Source organism: Scardinius erythrophthalmus (assembly GCF_964197995.2).
Source record: "Scardinius erythrophthalmus genome assembly, chromosome: 20".
Classification (NCBI taxonomy): Eukaryota; Metazoa; Chordata; class Actinopteri; order Cypriniformes; family Leuciscidae; genus Scardinius; species Scardinius erythrophthalmus.
This window is the reverse complement of record NC_138240.1, coordinates 18,749,726-18,773,053: the sequence shown is the minus strand read 5'-3', so window position 1 is coordinate 18,773,053 and position 23,328 is coordinate 18,749,726. Positions and strand designations below refer to the sequence as shown.

The 23,328-nt window shown below is 37.4% G+C and overlaps 1 protein-coding gene across 1 annotated transcript; it reads left to right on the top strand.

The window, feature by feature from the left end:
- Positions 1 to 3,717: 3,717 nt before the first annotated feature.
- On the top strand, positions 3,718 to 22,555 carry LOC308680480 (adhesion G protein-coupled receptor F5-like; the record flags this gene model as incomplete). The annotated part of the gene is made up of 9 exons (XM_081348610.1): positions 3,718 to 3,804; positions 6,277 to 6,363; positions 19,921 to 20,055; positions 20,699 to 20,802; positions 21,076 to 21,134; positions 21,241 to 21,377; positions 21,566 to 21,757; positions 22,193 to 22,281; positions 22,541 to 22,555. Exons 2-9 carry the CDS (start codon positions 6,339 to 6,341, stop codon positions 22,553 to 22,555), a joined length of 756 nt encoding a protein of 251 aa, XP_081204736.1. The 5' UTR covers positions 3,718 to 3,804; positions 6,277 to 6,338.
- Between the last annotated feature and the right edge of the window lie 773 nt (positions 22,556 to 23,328).

The window sequence follows — 23,328 nt, the reverse complement described above, 5'->3', positions numbered from 1 at the left end:
ATAACTAGTGCTCCAGCATCTACTCCAACAGTACAAACAACAAGTAATCATATGATTTTATTTAAATGGCATCATCACCAACAACTAAAGCCTTCAGAGATGTGTTGAGCACATACCATGTCTACTTATTGTTCAGTAGTTGCTAGACAATATTAATTACTTCTCATGTCTGTTTGAATTAGATTTTTGATATTTTTAAGATCTTACAACATGCACAATATTCATTCTTTTTTATTTTGTAGATGTTACAAGCCTTTCAACCCTGATCCCGAACACAACTGACAGTACAACAGTAACAAGTGCGTCAGCATCTACTCCAACAGTACAAACAAGTAAGCAATCATAAAATGTTATTTACGTTGTACGTCACCAAAAACCAAAACCTTCAAAGATGCGTTTATCACGATTCACTTACCATGTTTACTTCTTGTTCAGTAGTTGCCTGAAGAAATTCATTACCTTTTTGATTTTTGATTTTGTAGATGTTACAAGCCGTTCAACCCTGATCACAAACACAACTGACAGTACAACAATAACTAGTGCTCCAGCATCTACTCCAACAGTACAAACAACAAGTAATCATATAATTTTATTTACATGGCATCATCACCAATAACTAAAATCTTCAGAGATGTTTAGCACCTACAGTACCATGTTTCATTTTTAATCAGTAGTTCCAGAAGAAGATATTCATTACCTGTTTTTGATTTTGTAGATGTTACAAGCCGTTCAACCCTTATCCCGAACACAACTGACAGTACAACAACTAGCACTCCAGCATCTACTCCAACAGTACAAACAAGTAAGTGATCATAAAATGTTATTTACGTGGTACGTCACCAAAAACCAAAACCTTCAGAGATGCGTTTATCACGATTCACTTACCATGTTTACTTATTGTTCAGTAGTTGCCTGAAGAAATTCATTACCTTTTTGATTTTTGATTTTGTAGATGTTACAAGCCGTTCAACCCTGATCACAAACGCAACTGACAGTACAACAATAACTAGTGCTCCAGCATCTACTCCAAGAGTACAAACAAGTAATCATATGATTTTATTTAAATGGCATCATCACCAACAACTAAAGCCTTCAGAGATGTTTAGCACATACCATGTCTACTTATTGTTCAGTAGTTGTTAGACAATATTAATTACTTCTCATGTCTGTTTGAATTAGATTTTTGATTTTGTAGATCTTACAACATGCAAGATAGGCATTACTTCTTTTTGATTTTGTAGATGTTACAAGCCTTTCAACCCTGATCCCGAACACAACTGACAGTACAACAATAACTAGTGCTCCAGCATCTACTCCAACAGTACAAACAAGTAAGCAATCATATAATTTTATTTACATGGCATCATCACCAATAACTAAAATCTTCAGAGATGTTTAGCACCTACAGTACCATGTTTCATTTTAATCAGTAGTTCCAGAAGAAGATATTCATTACCTGTTTTTGATTTTGTAGATGTTACAAGCCGTTCAACCCTTATCCCGAACACAACTGACAGTACAACAACTAGCACTCCAGCATCTACTCCAACAGTACAAACAAGTAAGTGATCATAAAATGTTATTTACGTGGTACGTCACCAAAAACCAAAACCTTCAGAGATGCGTTTATCACGATTCACTTACCATGTTTACTTATTGTTCAGTAGTTGCCTGAAGAAATTCATTACCTTTTTGATTTTGTAGATGTTACAAGCCGTTCAACCCTGATCCCGAACACAACTGACAGTACAACAATAACTAGTGCTCCAGCATCTACTCCAACAGTACAAACAACAAGTAATAATATGATTTTATTTAAATGGCATCATCACCAACAACTAAAGCCTTCAGAGATGTGTTGAGCACATACCATGTCTACTTATTGTTCAGTAGTTGCTAGACAATATTAATTACTTCTCATGTCTGTTTGAATTAGATTTTTGATATTTTTAAGATCTTACAACATGCACAATATTCATTCTTTTTGATTTTGTAGATGTTACAAGCCTTTCAACCCTGATCCCGAACACAACTGACAGTACAACAGTAACAAGTGCGTCAGCATCTACTCCAACAGTACAAACAAGTAAGTGATCATAAAATGTTATCATAAAATGCGTTTATCACGATTCACTTACCATGTTTACTTCTTGTTCAGTAGTTGCCAGAAGAAATTCATTACCTTTTTGATTTTTGATTTTGTAGATGTTACAAGCCGTTCAACCCTGATCACAAACGCAACTGACAGTACAACAATAACTAGTGCTCCAGCATCTACTCCAAGAGTACAAACAAGTAATCATATGATTTTATTTAAATGGCATCATCACCAACAACTAGAGCCTTCAGAGATGTGTTTAGCACATACCATGTCTACTTATTGTTCAGTAGTTGCTAGACAATATTAATTACTTCTTATGTCAGTTTGAATTAGATTTTTGATATTTTTCTAGATCTTACAACATGCACAATATTCATTCTTTTTGATTTTGTAGATGTTACAAGCCTTTCAACCCTGATCCCGAACACAACTGACAGTACAACAGTAACTAGTGCTCCAGCATCTACTCCAACAGTACAAACAAGTAAGCAATCATATAATTTTATTTACATGGCATCATCACCAATAACTAAAATCTTCAGAGATGTTTAGCACCTACAGTACCATGTTTCATTTTTAATCAGTAGTTCCAGAAGAAGATATTCATTACCTGTTTTTGATTTTGTAGATGTTACAAGCCGTTCAACCCTTATCCCGAACACAACTGACAGTACAACAACTAGCACTCCAGCATCTACTCCAACAGTACAAACAAGTAAGTGATCATAAAATGTTATTTACGTGGTACGTCACCAAAAACCAAAACCTTCAGAGATGCGTTTATCACGATTCACTTACCATGTTTACTTATTGTTCAGTAGTTGCCTGAAGAAATTCATTACCTTTTTGATTTTTGATTTTGTAGATGTTACAAGCCGTTCAACCCTGATCACAAACACAACTGACAGTACAACAATAACTAGTGCTCCAGCATCTACTCCAACAGTACAAACAACAAGTAATCATATGATTTTATTTAAATGGCATCATCACCAACAACTAAAGCCTTCAGAGATGTTTAGCACATACCATGTCTACTTATTGTTCAGTAGTTGCTAGACAATATTAATTACTTCTCATGTCTGTTTGAATTAGATTTTTGATATTTTTAAGATCTTACAACATGCACAATATTAATTCTTTTTGATTTTGTAGATGTTACAAGCCTTTCAACCCTGATCCCGAACACAACTGACAGTACAACAATAACTAGTGCTCCAGCATCTACTCCAACAGTACAAACAAGTAAGCAATCATATAATTTTATTTAAATTGCATCGTCACCAACATCTAAAGCCTTTAGAGATGTGTTTAGCACATACCATGATTCATTTTTGTTCAGTAGTTGCCAGAAGATATTCATTACCTCTTTGATTTTGTAGATGTTACAAGCCGTTCAACCCTGATCCCGAACACAACTGACAGTACAACGATAACTAGTGCTCCAGCATCTACTCCAACAGTACAAACAACAAGTAATCATATAATTGTATTTAAATGGCATCATCACCAATAACTAAAACCTTTAGAGATGAGTTTATCACTTACCATGTTTACTTATTGTTCAGTAGTTGCCAGAAGATATACATTACCTCTTTTTGATTTTGTAGATGTTACAAGCCGTTCAACCCTGTTCCCAAACACAACTGACAGTACAACAATAGCAAGCACTCCAGCATCTACTCCAAAAGTAGAAACAACAAGTAAGTGATTATATAATTTTATTCACGTGGCTTTGTCTACTCGAATAACAAAAAAACACCAGGTATGTGATCATACAAAGCTTTCAAGAGGTTTGTTATATGTATGACAAGTTTTCTTTGGATATAGTATAGGTTTGACTTTATTGAACTCTACCACAATTGTATCAACAGCAATTATTAGTGCTACAACAAAACCGGCAATTTGTGTGAAAATACTGGAGTTCTGGTTTAATATACTGTAATACATACATATTACATACTCACACAACTAAAATCAGCTACAGTGTGTTTAGCAGTGCTCCACATTTAAAGATTAGATTAGTGTTAGAAGCCTTAAAGATTCTTAAACACTATGGGCCCTATTTTAACGATCTGAAACGCAAGTGTCAAAGCGCAAAGCGCAAGTAACTTTGTGGGCGGGCGGGTCTTGGCGCTGTTGCTATTTTCCCGGCGGGATAAATGACTCTTGCGCCAGGCGCAAATCTAAAATGGGTTGGTCTGAAGTAGCTTTATTATTCATAGGTGTGGTTTGGGCGTAACGTGAAATAAACCAATCAGAGCGTCATCTCACATTCCCTTTAAGAGCAGACGCGCTTTTTCTAAAGCGGATTCCTATTGTAACGGCGGATTTGCCAGGAGCGCACCAAGAGCGGTTCACAGCCGAGGAGAGCAACGCTCTCGTCAGGGACGTTGGGGATGGAGAAACACACCCAAATTAACTTCGGTTAAAAAGGCGTATGATAATTTGGGTAAATGTGTAAGCTAGATGTATGCTTTTATAATAAATTGTCTATAATAAATCTATCTATCTATCTATCTATCTATCTATCTATCTATCTATCTATCTATCTATCTATCTATCTATCTATCTATCTATCTATCTATCTATCTATCTATCATCTTAATAATGTATGATTTGCAAAAATGAAAACTGCTGCTTCTGTGTAGATGAGAGAATCAAAGTGTATGCGCGTTGTGCACACGCTACATTGATTATGGCCAAGCATGCGCCCTTAAAATAGCATATGAATAACATGCGCAACGCGCCACTGACTTTAAACTATTTTTTGCTGGTTAGTGGCGCAATTGTTTTCTAAACCTGCAAGATAGTATGAAGGAACGTTTGCGCTGGAACACGCCTCCTTTTTTGCGCTGAACCGCCCAGGGAGCGCAAGTTCATTCCCTAGTTTAGCGACGTGCTTCTGTGGAGGGAAAAGCGCGCTTTGCGCGGGTGCAAAATAGGAATGATACATGCGCCGGTGTACAAAGTCAATTGCGCTGGGTGCAAGATAGGGCCCTATGTTTCCATTTGAACAAAAGTCTTGTTTTCACAAATATCAAGTGACCTACAAAACTAATTAAACAGGCAGCAACAAAACTTGAAAGAACACTTTGGTATCAGCTTGTTAGTGTTGCTAGACAAAGGTGTAAGAAGCAGCCTTTTGGAGTGTTGGGCGGGGCTGTTTAGCTCAACAGCTAAAACCTTCAGAGATGTGTTTAGCACTTACCATGTTTACATATTGTTTAGTAGTTGTTGGATGATTATTAATTACTTCTCATTTCAGTTTAAATTAGATTTTTGATTTTGTAGATGTTACAAGCCTTTCAACCCTGATCACAGACACATTTGCATGTGCCACTCTCCCAAACGTACGTGTATAAAAGGAGATGCCGTGCATCAACTCATTCAGACTTGTTCTTCAGAGCAATGTGTTTGTGTTTACAACCATCGTTCATTTCTTTCACATCTATACAAGGGAATCTTCTACCAAGGCTGGTGTACACGGCGCATTGCAGCGGTCTCTCTCCCCCCTCTCTAAGGCACAGACAAGTGCAGAGAGCTCCCCTGGGCGCTTCAGCAATAAAAGAGCAGATTTCCCTAAAAGAGCAAATGCAGACAGAAAACGTTGCCTTCAAGCCTGTGTGTTTCTGGATGCGGCCCATACCTCTCATCCTCAAACGGCCATGATTGCTGTCTTAAGTGTTTGGGGCGTACCCACACTGAGACAGCGTTTGTTGATGGTTCATGTCCTCACTGAGAGAACATGACCATGGCAACGTTGCGCTCACAATTCTCTTCTCTGGTTTGAGAGAGTCACCTCAGTTGCTCCTCTTCCCGGCCTTTCTGCTATGGAAATCTTTCTGCCGGGTCAATCCCCACAGACCTCCAATTATTTGTCATGCACGCTCCGCCCAGTCGAGGCCGCCTCCGCCCTGCATGCCATGTCCATCCTGCATGTCCAAAGCTCTAAAAGAGCCGGGATTGAGGCAGGAACTTCCCTTGATGCCTGGGAAGTTCAAGGGAAGTTCAAGTACCTAAAGATGCCCCTGTCTCGACACAACGTCTTGTTCCCTCTATCAGGGAACGTAAGTTACAGTAGTAACCGAGACTTTCAAAAGTTACCAGACTATCCTTAATTCTTGACTATCAAGCTTGTACTTGTCTGATCATCAAAACCTTTGCTTTCATAGAGTTTACTATCCCTTCAACCCCAAACACAACTGAGAGCACAACAGCCGTGACAAGTGCTCTGATGTCTACCTCAACAACAGCAACAAGTAGGTGATCCTGCAAACCTCTTCATGTAGGACAAATATTTCTATGTGTGCTAAATCAGACTCTAGTTTATATTATTTGTTTTATTTTTTGTTTACTTCACATTATTGTTCTTATTCGTATTGCTTGTAAATGTATTTTTAAAATGGTAATTCCCCACAACAAATGCACTTACATTTCCAAATTATTTTATGATGTGAAATTAATGTAAACACAGTCAATTATGTGTTGGACAGCACAAAAACATCTGATATGTTAAAACAGATCTGTGCATAAATGTGAATGCAACTTATTAGACCTGCTGCTATCTATTATGTTATCAGTAATACTCAAATGGCAATAATGCTGAGAAAAGTGAAAATTGGATCAGATCATGAGACGTGCCTTCATAAGTGGCTGGAAACAAACTTGAGCTGACATACTCTCTAGTTACTTCGGGCATCCTGAGATAAAGCAAATGGAAAATAATTAGCGTAGCTGCTATTCATAACATTAAGTAAAGATAAATATCTGTGCATTTGATCTGATATAACTGGAGTACAAGGTTATAATATGCATTATGTGAATGCTTAGCTAAAGAGATGTGTCTTTAATCTAGATTTAAACTGTGAGTCTGAACCCCAAACATTACCAGGAAGGCTATTCCAAAGTTTAGGAGCCAAAAGCAAAAACGCTCTCCCTCCTTTAGTGGACCTAGGTACTACCAAAAGCCCAGAGGTTTGTCACCTTACACAGCATGATGGATTGTAGGGAGAAAGAAGATTGGTTAAATACACAGAACCTAACCGTTTAGGGCCTTATAGGCCAGTAGCAATATTTTGTAATTGATAAGGATTTCTCTACTAAGCATACCATAATATGTTTGCAGATATTTAGGAAACATGCTAAGTTCACATACTCGTTTCTCTGAAAAACACTTCTACAGCCAGTTATTTTTGTTTTGGTCTGTGTGATCTCGCCCACTGCCAGTTCACCCAATAGTATTTCGACAACCCGGGATGCCAGTTGGCAGGAAACACAGTGTATTGCAGCCTTGCACCCTCGTCTCCTCAGATTTCGTTGTCAATTGCGCTCATACCTGTTGCGTGCCCTCAAACTGGCAACCCGCGTGAGCATCGAGTCTGAGGAGGAGGGGGCGGGGAAAACAACGATCTCTGATATTTTGAATTTGGACTGCAGTGCCTATTTCGCTCACTAGCTGTCATTCTTACAGATAGCACCTTTAATAGGTAGCCTAATCAGTGTAGAGATGATAAAATTGAAGTTATGATCATATATTCTTGACCTAGTAAGAACTCTAGCAGCTGCATTTTGGTTTAATTGTAGCTTGTTTATTGAGGATGCAGAGCAACCACATACATTGTATTGCATTACACTAATCTAGTCTTGAGGTCATGAATGCATGAACTAACTTTTCTGCATCAGAAACAGATAGCATGTTCTGTAGCTTAGTCATGTTTCTGAGGTGGAAGAAGGCTGTTTTTTGTAACATATGACATGATTTTCAAAAGACAATCATATGCTGTCTAATATAACACCCAGGTCTTTAACTGTAGAGGATGAAGTAACAGTACATCCTTCTAAATGCAAATTGTATTCTAAGAGATTCTGTGTACAGGTTTTTGGTCCAGTAAGTAAAACCTCAGTCTTATCTGAATTTAACAGAAGAAAGTTACAGGTCATCCCATATTTCATATCTTTAACACACTCTGCAAACTTGGATAATTTAGAGATTTCATCTGGTCTGAAATATAAGTATCATCGGCACAACAGCGGAAACTAATTCCATGTTTTCTTATAATATTACCAAGTGGCAGTATATATTGAAAATAGCAAAGGGCCTAACACAGATCCTTGTGGCACTACATCATTTACTGGTGTTATCTTATATGTTCCCCTGTTTAAATAGACAAAATGGTAACGGTCTGATAGATACTATCTAAAAAACGCCTTAATGGCTGTCCCTGAATACCAGTGTAATTTTGTAGTCGATCAAAGAGTATTTTATGATCTATAGTGTCGAACGCAGCACTAAGATCAAGTAAAACTAGTATTGAGATACAGCCTTGGTTAGAAGCTTGAAATCATTTGTAATTTTAATGAGCAGAGTTTTCATGTGCTATGATGGGGCTGAATCCAGATTGAAATTTTTCATAGATATCATTTTTTGCAAGGAGCACAGTTGAGCGGGCACCACTTTTTCTAAGATTTTAGACGTAAATGGAAGATTTGAAATGGGTCTGTAATTTGCTAAATCATTTGGATCTAATTGTGGTGTCTTGGACCTGTTTACACCTGCTCATTTCATGCGTTTTTTAATGATCGGATAGCTATGATTTGTTAAAACGTTCCATTTACATTTTCCCACATAAAACAAATATAAATCCGATCTTCAATTCCCGCGCTATATGCGGAGTTCACGTCAGTGAAAGCAATAGTTTGCTGCATTTTATTTATCATCAGCTAATTTCAAGATTAAATATATATAAATATAGCTGCGAGCAGCGATTACGGGCCCAAGCCGGTGGCACCGCAACCCCGGTGCCTTTAGTTACCTAAAGGCACCGGGGTGGCGGTACCGCCGGCTTGGGCCCTCCATCGCTGCTCGCAGCTATATTTATATATATATATATATATATATATATATATATATATATATATATATATATATACATACATACACACACATACATATATATGTAATATATATATATATATATATATATATATATATATATATATATATATATATATATATATATATATATATATATTATTGTTCAAAAGTTTGGGGTCAGTAAGATTTTTAATGTTTTTAGGAGAAGTCTCTTCTGCTCACCAAGGCTGCATTTATTGATTAAAAATACAAACAAAAACAGTAATATTGTGAAATATTATTCCAATTTAAAACAGCTGTTTTCAATTTTTAAATATTTTACATAGTAATTCATTTCTGTGATCAAAGTTGAGTTTTCAGCATCATTACTCCAGTCTTCAGTGTCACATGATCCTTCAGAAATCATACTAATATGATGATTGATGCTCAATAAATATTCATTATTATTTTCAATGTTGAAAACAGTTGTGTACAGATTTTTTTTTTCAAAATGCTTTGATGAATGTTAGTTCAAAAGAACAGCATATATTTCAAATATATATATTTTTAACATTATAAATGTCTTTACTGTAACTGTTGATCAGTTTAACTCATCCTTCATAAATAAAAGTACTGATTTATTTTATTTATTTACCCCAAAAATAAAATTTTAATTATTACTAACCCAAAACTTTTGAGCGGTAGTGTTTAACGTTACAAAAGCTTTAGATTTCAGATAAATGCTGTTCTTTTGAACTTTCTATTCATCAAAGACTGTACACAACTGTTTTCGACATTTAAAATAATAATGAATGTTTCTTGAGTATCAATCATCATGTTAGAATAATTTCTGAAGGATCATGTGACAGTGACGACAGGAGTAATGATGCTGAAAACTCAGCTTTGATCACAGGAATAAATAACAGTTTAAAATATATTAAAATAGAAAGCAGCTGTTTTAAATTGGAATAATATTTTACAATATTACTGTTTTTGTTTGTATTTTTAATCAAATATATGCAGCCTTGGTGAGCAGAAGAAACTTCTCTGTTATGTGCGCGCCACAGACTGCACGCACGTCCGCTTAGAGTTCCGCCTTTTGCCTTCCGTCAATATTACGTTATTAGAAAAATATTTTTTTAGAGAATCGATTTTTTGACATTTGTGAATCGATTCAGAATCGTCCACGTCCGCATCGCGATGCATCTAAGAATAATTTTTTTCTCCCACCCCTAGATTTCATACAAATAAACAGTTACAATTAAGTCACTTACATTTTAGATGCAATGTTGACTGTTTTTGTTCTGTTTCAGCAGCGAAAATAGTTAAACAAAGATCACGGCAGAACCATCACTTATCACGTGTTTTCTCATAACTGAACGATTCAGCATTTTTAACGAATCGGTTGACTCAAAGATTGAATGATCAATCCAAACATCTGTCTTAATCATGATCGACTCATTCGAACGAATCGTTTGAACGAATGAATCAATGACTCGCTTATTAAGATGGATGCCTGGCGACACCTAATGGCGGTTTAGTGTTGTTTATTCTTTCCCACATGTGTGTGATTTGTGTGTGCAACATTATCATTATTTTTCTTTCACTATTATATTAGCGATTTAAAAGCACCCACTCGTGTCACACGTCGATTAACCGGTGGGAAAATATCCTCAGACACATACCTAATAAATGTATATTTAAATACAATATTGGCCTACCTGGTAAAAAGTTTTATATACTATTTTGATGTCCTTTTGGACACAAGAGGGCAGTATAGCCCTATGTTTGCTTTTTTGTTGAACCAAATAGCACTAAATAGCCTGTTTTAACTTTTTCATTCTTCTTGAATTGCAAAAACAGAATAAAATGGGTTTAGTTCGATATTTGTATACTTTTATATAGAAATAAATGGTATATAATTACATTTTTAGAAGATTTTTAGTGTTTCCTTTTTGGACATTACTTTAATCCCTCGCCATAGCAAAACCGTTTAAGATATTTATTATCCATTCACAATTTAGCATATTTAATGTAGTTTCATCATGTTGAAAAAGTTTGGTACGAATAAAATAAATAGTTTAAGAGGAGTGGCTAAAAATTCAGAGGCTGATTTAGCAAAAAAAATCACATTCAGACCAAAATATCTGACTTCCTGATGGCCAGAGCTATTGAATGTAAATTAGAAAGTTGTCCGGCTTGATGAGAACAATATACAAACTATTTTTTCTTTACTGTAGTTAAAACTAACCCCCCCACTTTTGTCAAAAGCATGTTGAAAGTGACACACTTCCTGCTGCCAGTTGGTGGCGCTATAACTTTGACTCACAATAGCTACATCCATCTGATCGGCCTCTTACCACGAACACACTGCTGAAGTTTCATCAAGATCAGTTAATGTATGCAGAAGTTATTCCACTTCGTGTTTCTCTTTTCTCGCCATAAATTCGATTCCTCGCCACAGCCAAACCGTTCGAGATATCAAAAATCCGTTCGCAATTTAGCATCCTCAATGTCTTGACTTCATGCTGACTGAGTTTGGAGGTGATTGAATGAATTCTCTAGGAGGAGTACATCACATTCCACAGCAAGCGTTTTCCAAACAACCCATAATAGCCGACTTCCTGTTGGGCTGGCGTGAAACTTGACAGAGGGAAAGTTGTTCGGCCCCATGAAATCTATATGTGTACCGAGTTTCATATTAATTCATGCAAGCGTGTTTGATATATGGACCAAGTTTTCAGACCCTGTTCAAGAGGGCGCTGTTGAGCCCCCCTGCCACGCCCATTTCTGAAACTTTTCACATGTCTACTGGCTAATAAGTGTTATGTGTCTGTCGAGTTTCATCCAATTTCAAGCATGTTAAGAGTCTCAAACGCATCCGAAAAGAATATTAAAATTTGATGCGTTGCCACGGCAACAGTATCTAAGATATCAATAATCCTTTCACAGGTCTACATCTGCCGTGTGTTTACATTATACACATAAAGTTTGAAGCAAATCGTGTAAAATTAAGAGGGTGACTTCAAAGCATTTTGAAAGTGACACACTTCCTGCTGCCAGTTGGTGGCGCTATAACTTTGACTCAAAGTAGTCACATCCTTGTGATCGGCCTCTTACAACAAACACACTGCGAAAGTTTCATCAAGATCAGTTAATGTATGCAGAAGTTATAACACACTTCCTGTGTCCCATTAATCGCCATAAATTCGTTTCCTCGCCACGGCCAAACCGTTCGAGATATCAAAAATCCGTCCGCAATTTAGCATCCTCAATGTCTTGACTTCATGCACACCGAGTTTGGTTGTGATTGGACGAATATTCTAGGAGGAGTATTTCAAATTCCAGAGGATGCGTTTTTCAAACAACCCATAATAGTTGACTTCCTGTTGGGCTGGTGTAAAACTTAGAGCACGAAAGTTGTTCGGCCCGATGAGATCTATATGTGTACTGAGTTTCATATTATTATATACAAGCGTGTTTGATTTATAGACCAAGTTTTCGGACACCATTCCAGGGGGCGCTGTCGAGCCCCCGTGCCACGCCCGGGTACCAGCTTCAGTCCGGCCCTGATGGCCGCAGGTTCTGATGTGTGTGCAAAATTTCAAGAGTTTTTGAGCATGTTAAGGGCCCCAAAAGTGCCCAAAAGGTTGACAAAATAATAATAATAATAATAATAAATTAAAGCTGCAAGCAGCGATGAAAAGGGCCCTCGCACCCCTGCCACCGCCACCCGGCACCTTTAGGAAAGGCCTTAAGATTACACTCACCAAATTTGAAGAGGATCAGATCAAAACTGTAGGAGGAGTTTGTTAAAGTACAACATCAGGAAATGGCAAAAACTGCCCAAAATCTGACAGGAAGTTCAAAATAACTGACTTCCTGTTGTGTTTAGGGCTATGCTCCAAGAGACTTTTTTGTAGGTATTGGGTCCTTACATGTGTGTACCAAATTTCATACCTGTACGTGAAACGTCGAGCCGGGGTAAAATGTAGGGGCAATAAGTAAGCCATTTTGCCCCATCCAATTTTTAAAACCACATCACACGTAAATTGTCACCACTTCTGAAGCGTGTGCAAAGTTTCATGATTTTTCGAGCACGTTTTGTATTTGCCACACTTCCTGCTACCAGCAGGTGGCGCTATTGCTATAATCATAATGAGCATTGGCATGTGTTCAGGACAGGACTCTTATCAAACATGTGAAGTTTGGGGCAGATTGAAAATTGTATGCCTGAGTTACTGCAGGCTGTCTGTGGTTGCCTAGCAACATCAGAACTGCAAGCAACATTAATATTGAACTTATCTGATCATGCATATATCACCAAAAGGCCGAAATTGGGTGAACTAGTGCAAAAAATGCCCGTGCAAAATCAGTTTTTGTGTGTGTTTTTAGTAATTGTTGGTTTGGTGTGTGCTCATTGTTACAATTACACAGCAAAAGTTCAGTGATATTTTTATTTGTGCATGGTAAAAAGCACACAGTGAACTCCGAGAAAACGCTATGCTTGAGCAAACAGTTTGTGAATAGGCAACTACAAATGATGCCCGTGAAAGAGACTGTGAACGCATTGAATAGGATATGTTTAGTTGGTGAATAGCATAGGCTACTATTACACAGTAGCGACAACGTTAAGCGCACCAGAATGAAATATAATATTCAGAAGTAAACACTAACAGCATAGCTGACTTACAGATTCAGTTTACATCCACAAATGAATAAGCACCTCGATTCAGGGAGCAGTGCAAAGTGCCCGTGCAAAATCAGTTTTTGTGAGCTGATCGCCGTCAAAAAAGTTCAGGAGATATTTCTTGCGATGGCAATATGATCAAAAATAACTTTATATTGATTCAATGGATTAATAGCATTTTGAAAAAAAAAAAAGTCATGAATTTATTGCATTTTTGGGAAAAAATAATCCGTTTTTATAATAAATCTTAAAAAAATTCAAATCCAGATTTTGATTTTCAATGTTGTTATAACCTAAAGATGCTATGTGAAAGTTTGAAACAGAAAATAGTGGTTTTCACACATTTAGTGGTTATCTCACATTTGAGAGATATGCGAATAACACACAGACAGACAGACGGACGTTTCTGTAATTTATAGATAGATGGATTTATCACGTTCGGGAACCAAACTATAATATTCAGAAGTAAACAGTGTAGCTGACTGAGTGTTTATGTCAGAATGTTTATTTTTAAACCACAGCCTTCTTGGGGCTTCTTTGACCGATACAACTCTCTAATGTCAGAATGTTTATTTTTAAACCACAACCTTCTAAAAATGATATATTTAACGATATCTTTTGCATTTCTCATCCAAACAATGTCAAACTTGGCACTGCACTTACTCGTGCCCGTGGCAAGACACCTGTCGAGTTTGAAATTAATCGGACTAACGGTTCGAGAGATATGCGAGGAACAGACACACACACACACAGACAGACAGACAGACAGACGTTCCTGTAATTTATAGATAGATGTTTGTCAGGCCGCCGAGGGCACACCCTTCGACGAAAACTCTAGATCTTCGCAATTTAACGTCACAAAGGCCTTAAGATTACACTCACCAAATTTGAAGAGGATCAGATCAAATCTGTAGGAGGAGTTCGTTAAAGTACAACATCAGGAAATTACGAAAAATGCCCAAAATCTAGGAGGAAGTTCAAAATAGCTCACTTCCTGTTGTGTTTAGGGCTATGCTCCAAGAGACTTTTCTGTAGGTATTGGGTCATTACATGTATGTACCAAATTTCATACCTGTACGTGAAACCAGGAGCCGGGGCAAAATGTGGGGGCAATAATTTACCGAATTTGCCCCCCCCAATTCTGAAAACCATATCACACGTAAATTTTCACCACTTCTGAAGCGTGTGCAAAGTTTCATGAGTTTTCGAGCATGTTTAGGCCCTCTAAAAAGCGATTCACTTTGGAGAAGAAGAAGAAGAAGAAGAATTAAAGCTGCAAGCAGCGATGAAAAGGGCCCTCGCACCCCTGCCACCGCCACCCGGCACCTTTAGGAAAGGCCTTAAGATTACACTCACCAAATTTGAAGAGGATCAGATCAAAACTGTAGGAGTTTGTTAAAGTACAACATCAGGAAATGGCAAAAACTGCCCAAAATCTGACAGGAAGTTCAAAATAACTGACTTCCTGTTGTGTTTAGGGCTATGCTCCAAGAGACTTTTTTGTAGGTATTGGGTCTTTACATGTGTGTACCAAATTTCATACCTGTACGTGAAACGTCGAGCCGGGGCAAAATGTAGGGGCAATAAGTAAGCCATTTTGCCCCACCCAATTTTTAAAACCACATCACACGTAAATTGTCACCACTTCTGAAGCGTGTGCAAAGTTTCATGATTTTTCGAGCACGTTTTGTATTTGCCACACTTCCTGCTACCAGCAGGTGGTGCTATTGCTATAATCATAATGAGCATTGGCATGTGTTCAGGACAGGACTCTTATCAAACATGTGAAGTTTGTGGCAGATTGAAAATTGTATGCCTGAGTTACTGCAGGCTGTCTGTGGTTGCCTAGCAACATCAGAACTGCAAGCAACATTAATATTGAACTTATCTGATCATGCATATATCACCAAAAGGCCGAAATTGGGTGAACTAGTGCAAAAAATGCCCGTGCAAAATCAGTTTTTGTGTGTGTTTTTAGTAATTGTTGGTTTGGTGTGTGCTCATTGTTACAATTACACAGCAAAAGTTCAGTGACATTTTTATTTGTGCATGGTAAAAAGCACACAGTGAACTCCGAGAAAACGCTATGCTTGAGCAAACAGTTTGTGAATAGGCAACTACAAATGATGCCCGTGAAAGAGACTGTGAACGCATTGAATAGGATATGTTTAGTTGGTGAATAGCATAGGCTACTATTACACAGTAGCGACAACGTTAAGCGCACCAGAATGAAATATAATATTCAGAAGTAAACACTAACAGCATAGCTGACTTACAGATTCAGTTTACATCCACAAATGAATAAGCACCTCGATTCAGGGAGCAGTGCAAAGTGCCCGTGCAAAATCAGTTTTTGTGAGCTGATCGCCGTCAAAAAAGTTCAGGAGATATTTCTTGCGATGGCAATATGATCAAAAATAACTTTATATTGATTCAATGGATTAATAGCATTTAAAAAAAAAAAAAAAAAGTCATGAATTTATTGCATTTTTGGGAAAAAATAATCCGTTTTTATAATAAATCTTAAAAAATTCAAATCCAGATTTTGATTTTCAATGTTGTTATAACCTAAAGATGCTATGTGAAAGTTTGAAACAGAAAATAGTGGTTTTCACACATTTAGTGGTTATCTCACATTCGAGAGATATGCGAATAACACACAGACAGACAGACGGACGTTTCTGTAATTTATAGATAGATGGATTTATCACGTTCGGGAACCAAACTATAATATTCAGAAGTAAACAGTGTAGCTGACTGAGTGTTTATGTCAGAATGTTTATTTTTAAACCACAGCCTTCTTGGGGCTTCTTTGACCGATACAACTCTCTAATGTCAGAATGTTTATTTTTAAACCACAACCTTCTAAAAATGATATATTTAACGATATCTTTTGCATTTCTCATCCAAACAATGTCAAACTTGGCACTGCACTTACTCGTGCCCGTGGCAAGACACCTGTCGAGTTTGAAATCAATCGGACTAACGGTTCGAGAGATATGCGAGGAACAGACACACACACACACAGACAGACAGACAGACAGACGTTCCTGTAATTTATAGATAGATGTTTGTCAGGCCGCCGAGGGCACACCCTTCGACGAAAACTCTAGATCTTCGCAATTTAACGTCACAAAGGCCTTAAGATTACACTCACCAAATTTGAAGAGTATCAGATCAAATCTGTAGGAGGAGTTCGTTAAAGTACAACATCAGGAAATTACGAAAAATGCCCAAAATCCAGGAGGAAGTTCAAAATAGCTCACTTCCTGTTGTGTTTAGGGCTATGCTCCAAGAGACTTTTCTGTAGGTATTGGGTCATTACATGTATGTACCAAATTTCATACCTGTACGTGAAACCAGGAGCCGGGGCAAAATGTGGGGGCAATAATTTACCGAATTTGCCCCCCACAATTCTGAAAACCATATCACACGTAAATTTTCACCACTTCTGAAGCGTGTGCAAAGTTTCATGAGTTTTCGAGCATGTTTAGGCCCTCTAAAAAGCGATTCACTTTGGAGAAGAAGAATAATAATAAACGGAGCAAAAACAATAGGGTCCTCTCACCATCGGTGCTCGGGCCCTAATTAAAGCTGCAAGCAGCGATGAAAAGGGCCCTCGCACCCCTGCCACCGCCACCCGGCACCTTTAGGAAAGGCCTTAAGATTACACTCACCAAATTTGAAGAGGATCAGATCAAAACTGTAGGAGGAGTTTGTTAAAGTACAACATCAGGAAATGGCAAAAACTGCCCAAAATCTGACAGGAAGTTCAAAATAACTGACTTCCTGTTGTGTTTAGGGCTATGCTCCAAGAGACTTTTTTGTAGGTATTGGGTCTTTACATGTGTGTACCAAATTTCATACCTGTACGTGAAACGTCGAGCCGGGGCAAAATGTAGGGGCAATAAGTAAGCCATTTTGCCCCACCCAATTTTTAAAACCACATCACACGTAAATTGTCACCACTTCTGAAGCGTGTGCAAAGTTTCATGATTTTTCGAGCACGTTTTGTATTTGCCACACTTCCTGCTACCAGCAGGTGGTGCTATTGCTATAATCATAATGAGCATTGGCATGTGTTCAGGACAGGAGTCTTATCAAACATGTGAAGTTTGTGGCAGATTGAAAATTGTATGCCTGAGTTACTGCAGGCTGTCTGTGGTTGCCTAGCAACATCAGAACTGCAAGCAACATTAATATTGAACTTATCTGATCATGCATATATCACCAAAAGGCCGAAATTGGGTGAACTAGTGCAAAAAATGCCCGTGCAAAATCAGTTTTTGTGTGTGTTTTTAGTAATTGTTGGTTTGGTGTGTGCTCATTGTTACAATTACACAGCAAAAGTTCAGTGACATTTTTATTTGTGCATGGTAAAAAGCACACAGTGAACTCCGAGAAAACGCTATGCTTGAGCAAACAGTTTGTGAATAGGCAACTACAAATGATGCCCGTGAAAGAGACTGTGAACGCATTGAATAGGATATGTTTAGTTGGTGAATAGCATAGGCTATTATTACACAGTAGCGACAACGTTAAGCGCACCAGAATGAAATATAATATTCAGAAGTAAACACTAACAGCATAGCTGACATACAGATTCAGTTTACATCCACAAATGAATAAGCACCTCGATTCAGGGAGCAGTGCAAAGTGCCCGTGCAAAATCAGTTTTTGTGAGCTGATCGCCGTCAAAAAAGTTCAGGAGATATTTCTTGCGATGGCAATATGATCAAAAATAACTTTATATTGATTCAATGGATTAATAGCATTTTGAAAAAAAAAAAAAAAGTCATGAATTTATTGCATTTTTGGGAAAAAATAATCCGTTTTTATAATAAATCTTAAAAAATTCAAATCCAGATTTTGATTTTCAATGTTGTTATAACCTAAAGATTCTATGTGAAAGTTTGAAACAGAAAATAGTGGTTTTCACACATTTAGTGGTTATCTCACATTCGAGAGATATGCGAATAACACACAGACAGACAGACGGACGTTTCTGTAATTTATAGATAGATGGATTTATCACGTTCGGGAACCAAACTATAATATTCAGAAGTAAACAGTGTAGCTGACTGAGTGTTTATGTCAGAATGTTTATTTTTAAACCACAACCTTCTTGGGGCTTCTTTGACCGATACAACTCTCTAATGTCAGAATGTTTATTTTTAAACCACAACCTTCTAAAAATGATATATTTAACGATATCTTTTGCATTTCTCATCCAAACAATGTCAAACTTGGCACTGCACTTACTCGTGCCCGTGGCGAGACACCTGTCGAGTTTGAAATCAATCGGACTAACGGTTCGAGAGATATGCGAGGAACAGACACACACACACACAGACAGACAGACAGACAGACGTTCCTGTAATTTATAGATAGATGTTTGTCAGGCCGCCGAGGGCACACCCTTCGACGAAAACTCTAGATCTTCGCAATTTAACGTCACAAAGGCCTTAAGATTACACTCACCAAATTTGAAGAGTATCGGATCAAATCTGTAGGAGGAGTTCGTTAAAGTACAACATCAGGAAATTACGAAAAATGCCCAAAATCCAGGAGGAAGTTCAAAATAGCTCACTTCCTGTTGTGTTTAGGGCTATGCTCCAAGAGACTTTTCTGTAGGTATTGGGTCATTACATGTATGTACCAAATTTCATACCTGTACGTGAAACCAGGAGCCGGGGCAAAATGTGGGGGCAATAATTTACCGAATTTGCCCCCCCCAATTCTGAAAACCATATCACACGTAAATTTTCACCACTTCTGAAGCGTGTGCAAAGTTTCATGAGTTTTCGAGCATGTTTAGGCCCTCTAAAAAGCGATTCACTTTGGAGAAGAAGAATAATAATAAACGGAGCAAAAACAATAGGGTCCTCTCACCATCGGTGCTCGGGCCCTAATAATAAACGGAGCAAAAACAATAGGGTCCTCTCACCATCGGTGCTCGGGCCCTAATAATCCTACCGGAAACAATAGGGCTCTTCGCCCTTTCAGGGCTTGGGCCCTAATTATAATTTTCTATGAATGATGTCAACATTGTTGATTCTTATTAGTGGTAGAGAGAGACTTTACATTTTAAATGCATATATCCTCTACATGCAGATTTTGTCTTTGTTCTGGAGCACAAACATATTCATACTAACAGCTAGGAAACTTCAATTTTAATTTCAGGGGGACAAAATTTTACTTTTAAGTTGTAATTACATATTTAATATATGGAATGTACTTATTTTAATTGAAAAATAAACCCTCTATTCTTAGGTCAATCTACCACAACAAAACCAACAACAACTGTACTAACAACAAATCCACCAACAGCTCCGCCACCAATAACAACAAAGCCACCAATAGCAACACCGGTAACAACAATACCAACACCAACACCAACACCGCTTGGTAAGAACTGATTATTACACCAAAGGAAATCTAACGACAAAGAAGTTTACTCCATTATGAATGTCATGAAAACATAATGCCTGAAATTAAAAAGATTTCTGAAATGAAAATTGGGTGCTTGTGGCTTGTTGGTGCAGAGATTTTTTTTAATTGAATATTAATTTGATATCAATTTTCACACTCAGTTGTCTGACTGTGAGAGGTAAATCTGGCAGTCTCAGGGAAATATCATAATCTAAGACAACCCATTTTGTGTCACTTTTGACTGAATGTTAAAGATTTGTCATTGAGCAACATACATCACATCACATAACTAGCAGAAATCTAGCTGAAACCTAAGTGTAGTAAACCTTAAAATTCCTTTTTACAATTGGAATGAAATTTTGTGTGGAACATCTTTCACCATAATCCTGAGTGAGTATAAGGGCAATATATTGGAAAAAAATGTCCGCCATCGTTCAGTCAGTTTCAACAGCTATATCTGTGAGATCAATATGGTAAAGATCAATATTACATTTAGTAATACTTGTTTGCAAATCTCAGTTATAACTTATGGCCTAATGGGGTTATGGTCTTTTCATGCTTATAAAATCTGCTTGTATCAACATTTTGTTATTGGTTTTTCTTTTTCCTTTTACTCCAGTAAAACGTCAGATATCACTGTCAATAGACGAGATTTTTGATGCAAGCCTGAATAATCCGAACAGTGGCAAATTCAAGAAATACAAATCAGATATTGAGAAAGCAGTAAGTGTTAAATAAAAACATCTTGTACCAAATGCAATTTGAATGAAATATAATCAATGTTCTTGTGTTAGGGTATTAATTCAGCCATTTAGTAAAATTATCATGTGTTTTACTCTAGTTTCATTTGTCAAGAGACTGTAATTAGATGAATGTAAAGAGAAAAGTGCTTGACATTTTAACATTTATAAACAAAAACTGTAAGAATATTGTAATAACACAATATTAAAATAAATTATTATTTTTTTTATTCTGACACGGCTTTGCCTCATGTAGATCGACAGCAGCTACAAGGGTGTAAAAGGTTTCATTTCTGCTACTGTCACTGGTTTCAGGTATGATATTTTTCTCCCTAAGATTTTTGCTTTGAAATGGTCATTGTACTTTTGTTAGTTCAAATGCATAATAGACATTTTCTTGTATCTTTTTGTGTTTGATCAGGCCTGGAAGTGTGATAGTAGACTTCTTTATTACGTCAGCTGAGGTGATACAGATTACTGGGGAGATAAACCAAGCAATTTACACCAACATGCAAGAGGCCAAATTCAATGTTGATCCAACTTCAGTCGCTGAAACTGGTAAAAGATTATGCTGTACTTTTCTAAAGAACAAATATGCAAAATGATGTCAGATATGCGAGACAAAAGTTGTTCAATAACCAGTTTATTTCAAAATAATATTTTTTAAACTTGTGAGCACAGCAGTGTTTGTAGTATATGCTTTCTTGGAGCTCTAACATGTCCATATCTGTCCTTGTATGTTCCAGATAACACAAACCTGCGACCAAGAGATCCTGTTTTTCCTGAACAAGATATAATACTCTCCTGCCCTGCCACCAACGTCCTTGGAAATATTGACTGGAAATTTCAAGGAGAAATCGTACAGCAAAGCATGCGTTATGTGTTTTCATTAGATCGTCTCTCCCTCACTGTCAAGAGTGTTACCATCAGAGATAACGGTGAGTCTTTGCGCCCATGGCAGATCAAAGCTGCTGAAACATATAGTATATTATCTCAATCACAAAAGAAACAGCAACATAAATGTAGTTCCCTCTATCTTCCTCCACTGTCGGCGCTCCTCTGGTGTGCTTCGCAGTTGTCAATCATTTGCACTCATTCATCTGGTCTCTCTCTCAGAGCTCTCGGCCCGCTCTGCTTGGCACAATTCAAATAATTATTTATTAGTTAGTTATTAGTTTTTAATAAAACAAATTATTTTTAATAATTAGTAATTATTGATTTTTTTTTCCATCTGAATATCCAATTAATCCAAAAACAAATCGACAGATTAATCGATTTTCAAAATCATTTTTAAATGTAGATCTACTAGAAACTCTGTTTTAACCATTCTCATGTCTTTGAAACTGAAATTAAATGTTTTTCTGTTTTTGCAGGTCGTTACGAATGTGTGTACAATACAACCACAGGGCTGCATATTACTTGGGACAGGATTGACTACATTAAGCCATATCCTAGTATGCAAGTACCTACTAATAAGACATACAAATGTGAAAATCAGTTGGTTGAGCTCGTCTGCTGTGTGCATTCTGATTACTCTGTTCAGTGGGTGCAGGACAAAAAAATGCTGAGCAGCAGTAAGTATCAGAAATGGAAACAGTCCTTTTGTAATTTTACAAATTCAGTCTTAAAACCACAATGGGACAATTTTATTTATTTATTTTAATTGAAGTATGTTAGTAGCCACATCTGTGATGTCTTTCATCTGTATTTTGTATTTCCAGAAACTGATTCACTGAAATGTATTACACAACAGTTTAATATCTTGAGTGAAAGTTCATGTGGGAAAAATAGCATATTCACCTGCAAATTGAACAATCCAGATCTACTTAGATTCTCATACAGCTCAAGGGCTGTGGAACTATTTGTTATCAGCCCTCTACCCTCAGACAGCAGTAAGTTCAAATTCTGTTTCCACCAATTCTGGGCCGCCACTGAAATTCACAGGGTCCAGAGTACCATAGATGCGGTGCCTTTGTGGTGCTCGCTTTCATTCACCCACAATGACGACTCTGGAACAACATGTTATCACATTATTAAATCTTTCATAATAGTATCACAATAATATTATGTTTTATAAATCAGTTATTAGTCTAGGCCTAAACATAATTTTCTGCCTCTTTTCATAGCTGTCACATGCTTTGATAAAGTGTATGGTTTTGGAAAATTTGGTGATCCGCCTGCGGTGGGAGACTGTGAGAAAAATAAAGTTGGCTTCAGAGAAGGAGTGTGTCAATCCAATGGCTTTTGGAAAACTGTAAAGGACAACTGTGTTCTTCGTATCATTGATGCACTGGAACAGGAATCAAAGGTTTGCTTTTCAGTCTTACTGCCTGCCATGTTGCTTATTTGACACCTCCGGTCCTACTCGACCCGCTCCAAACGGGACTCGAACTGGCGGGTGCGCTAACAAGTTCACTAAAAACTGCAGTCTCTAGTGTCAGTCGCTAGTGTGCCTCTTGAGATCAGGGGAGTGAGGTTTACACCCAGAGCTCTCACCAGCTGGCCTCTG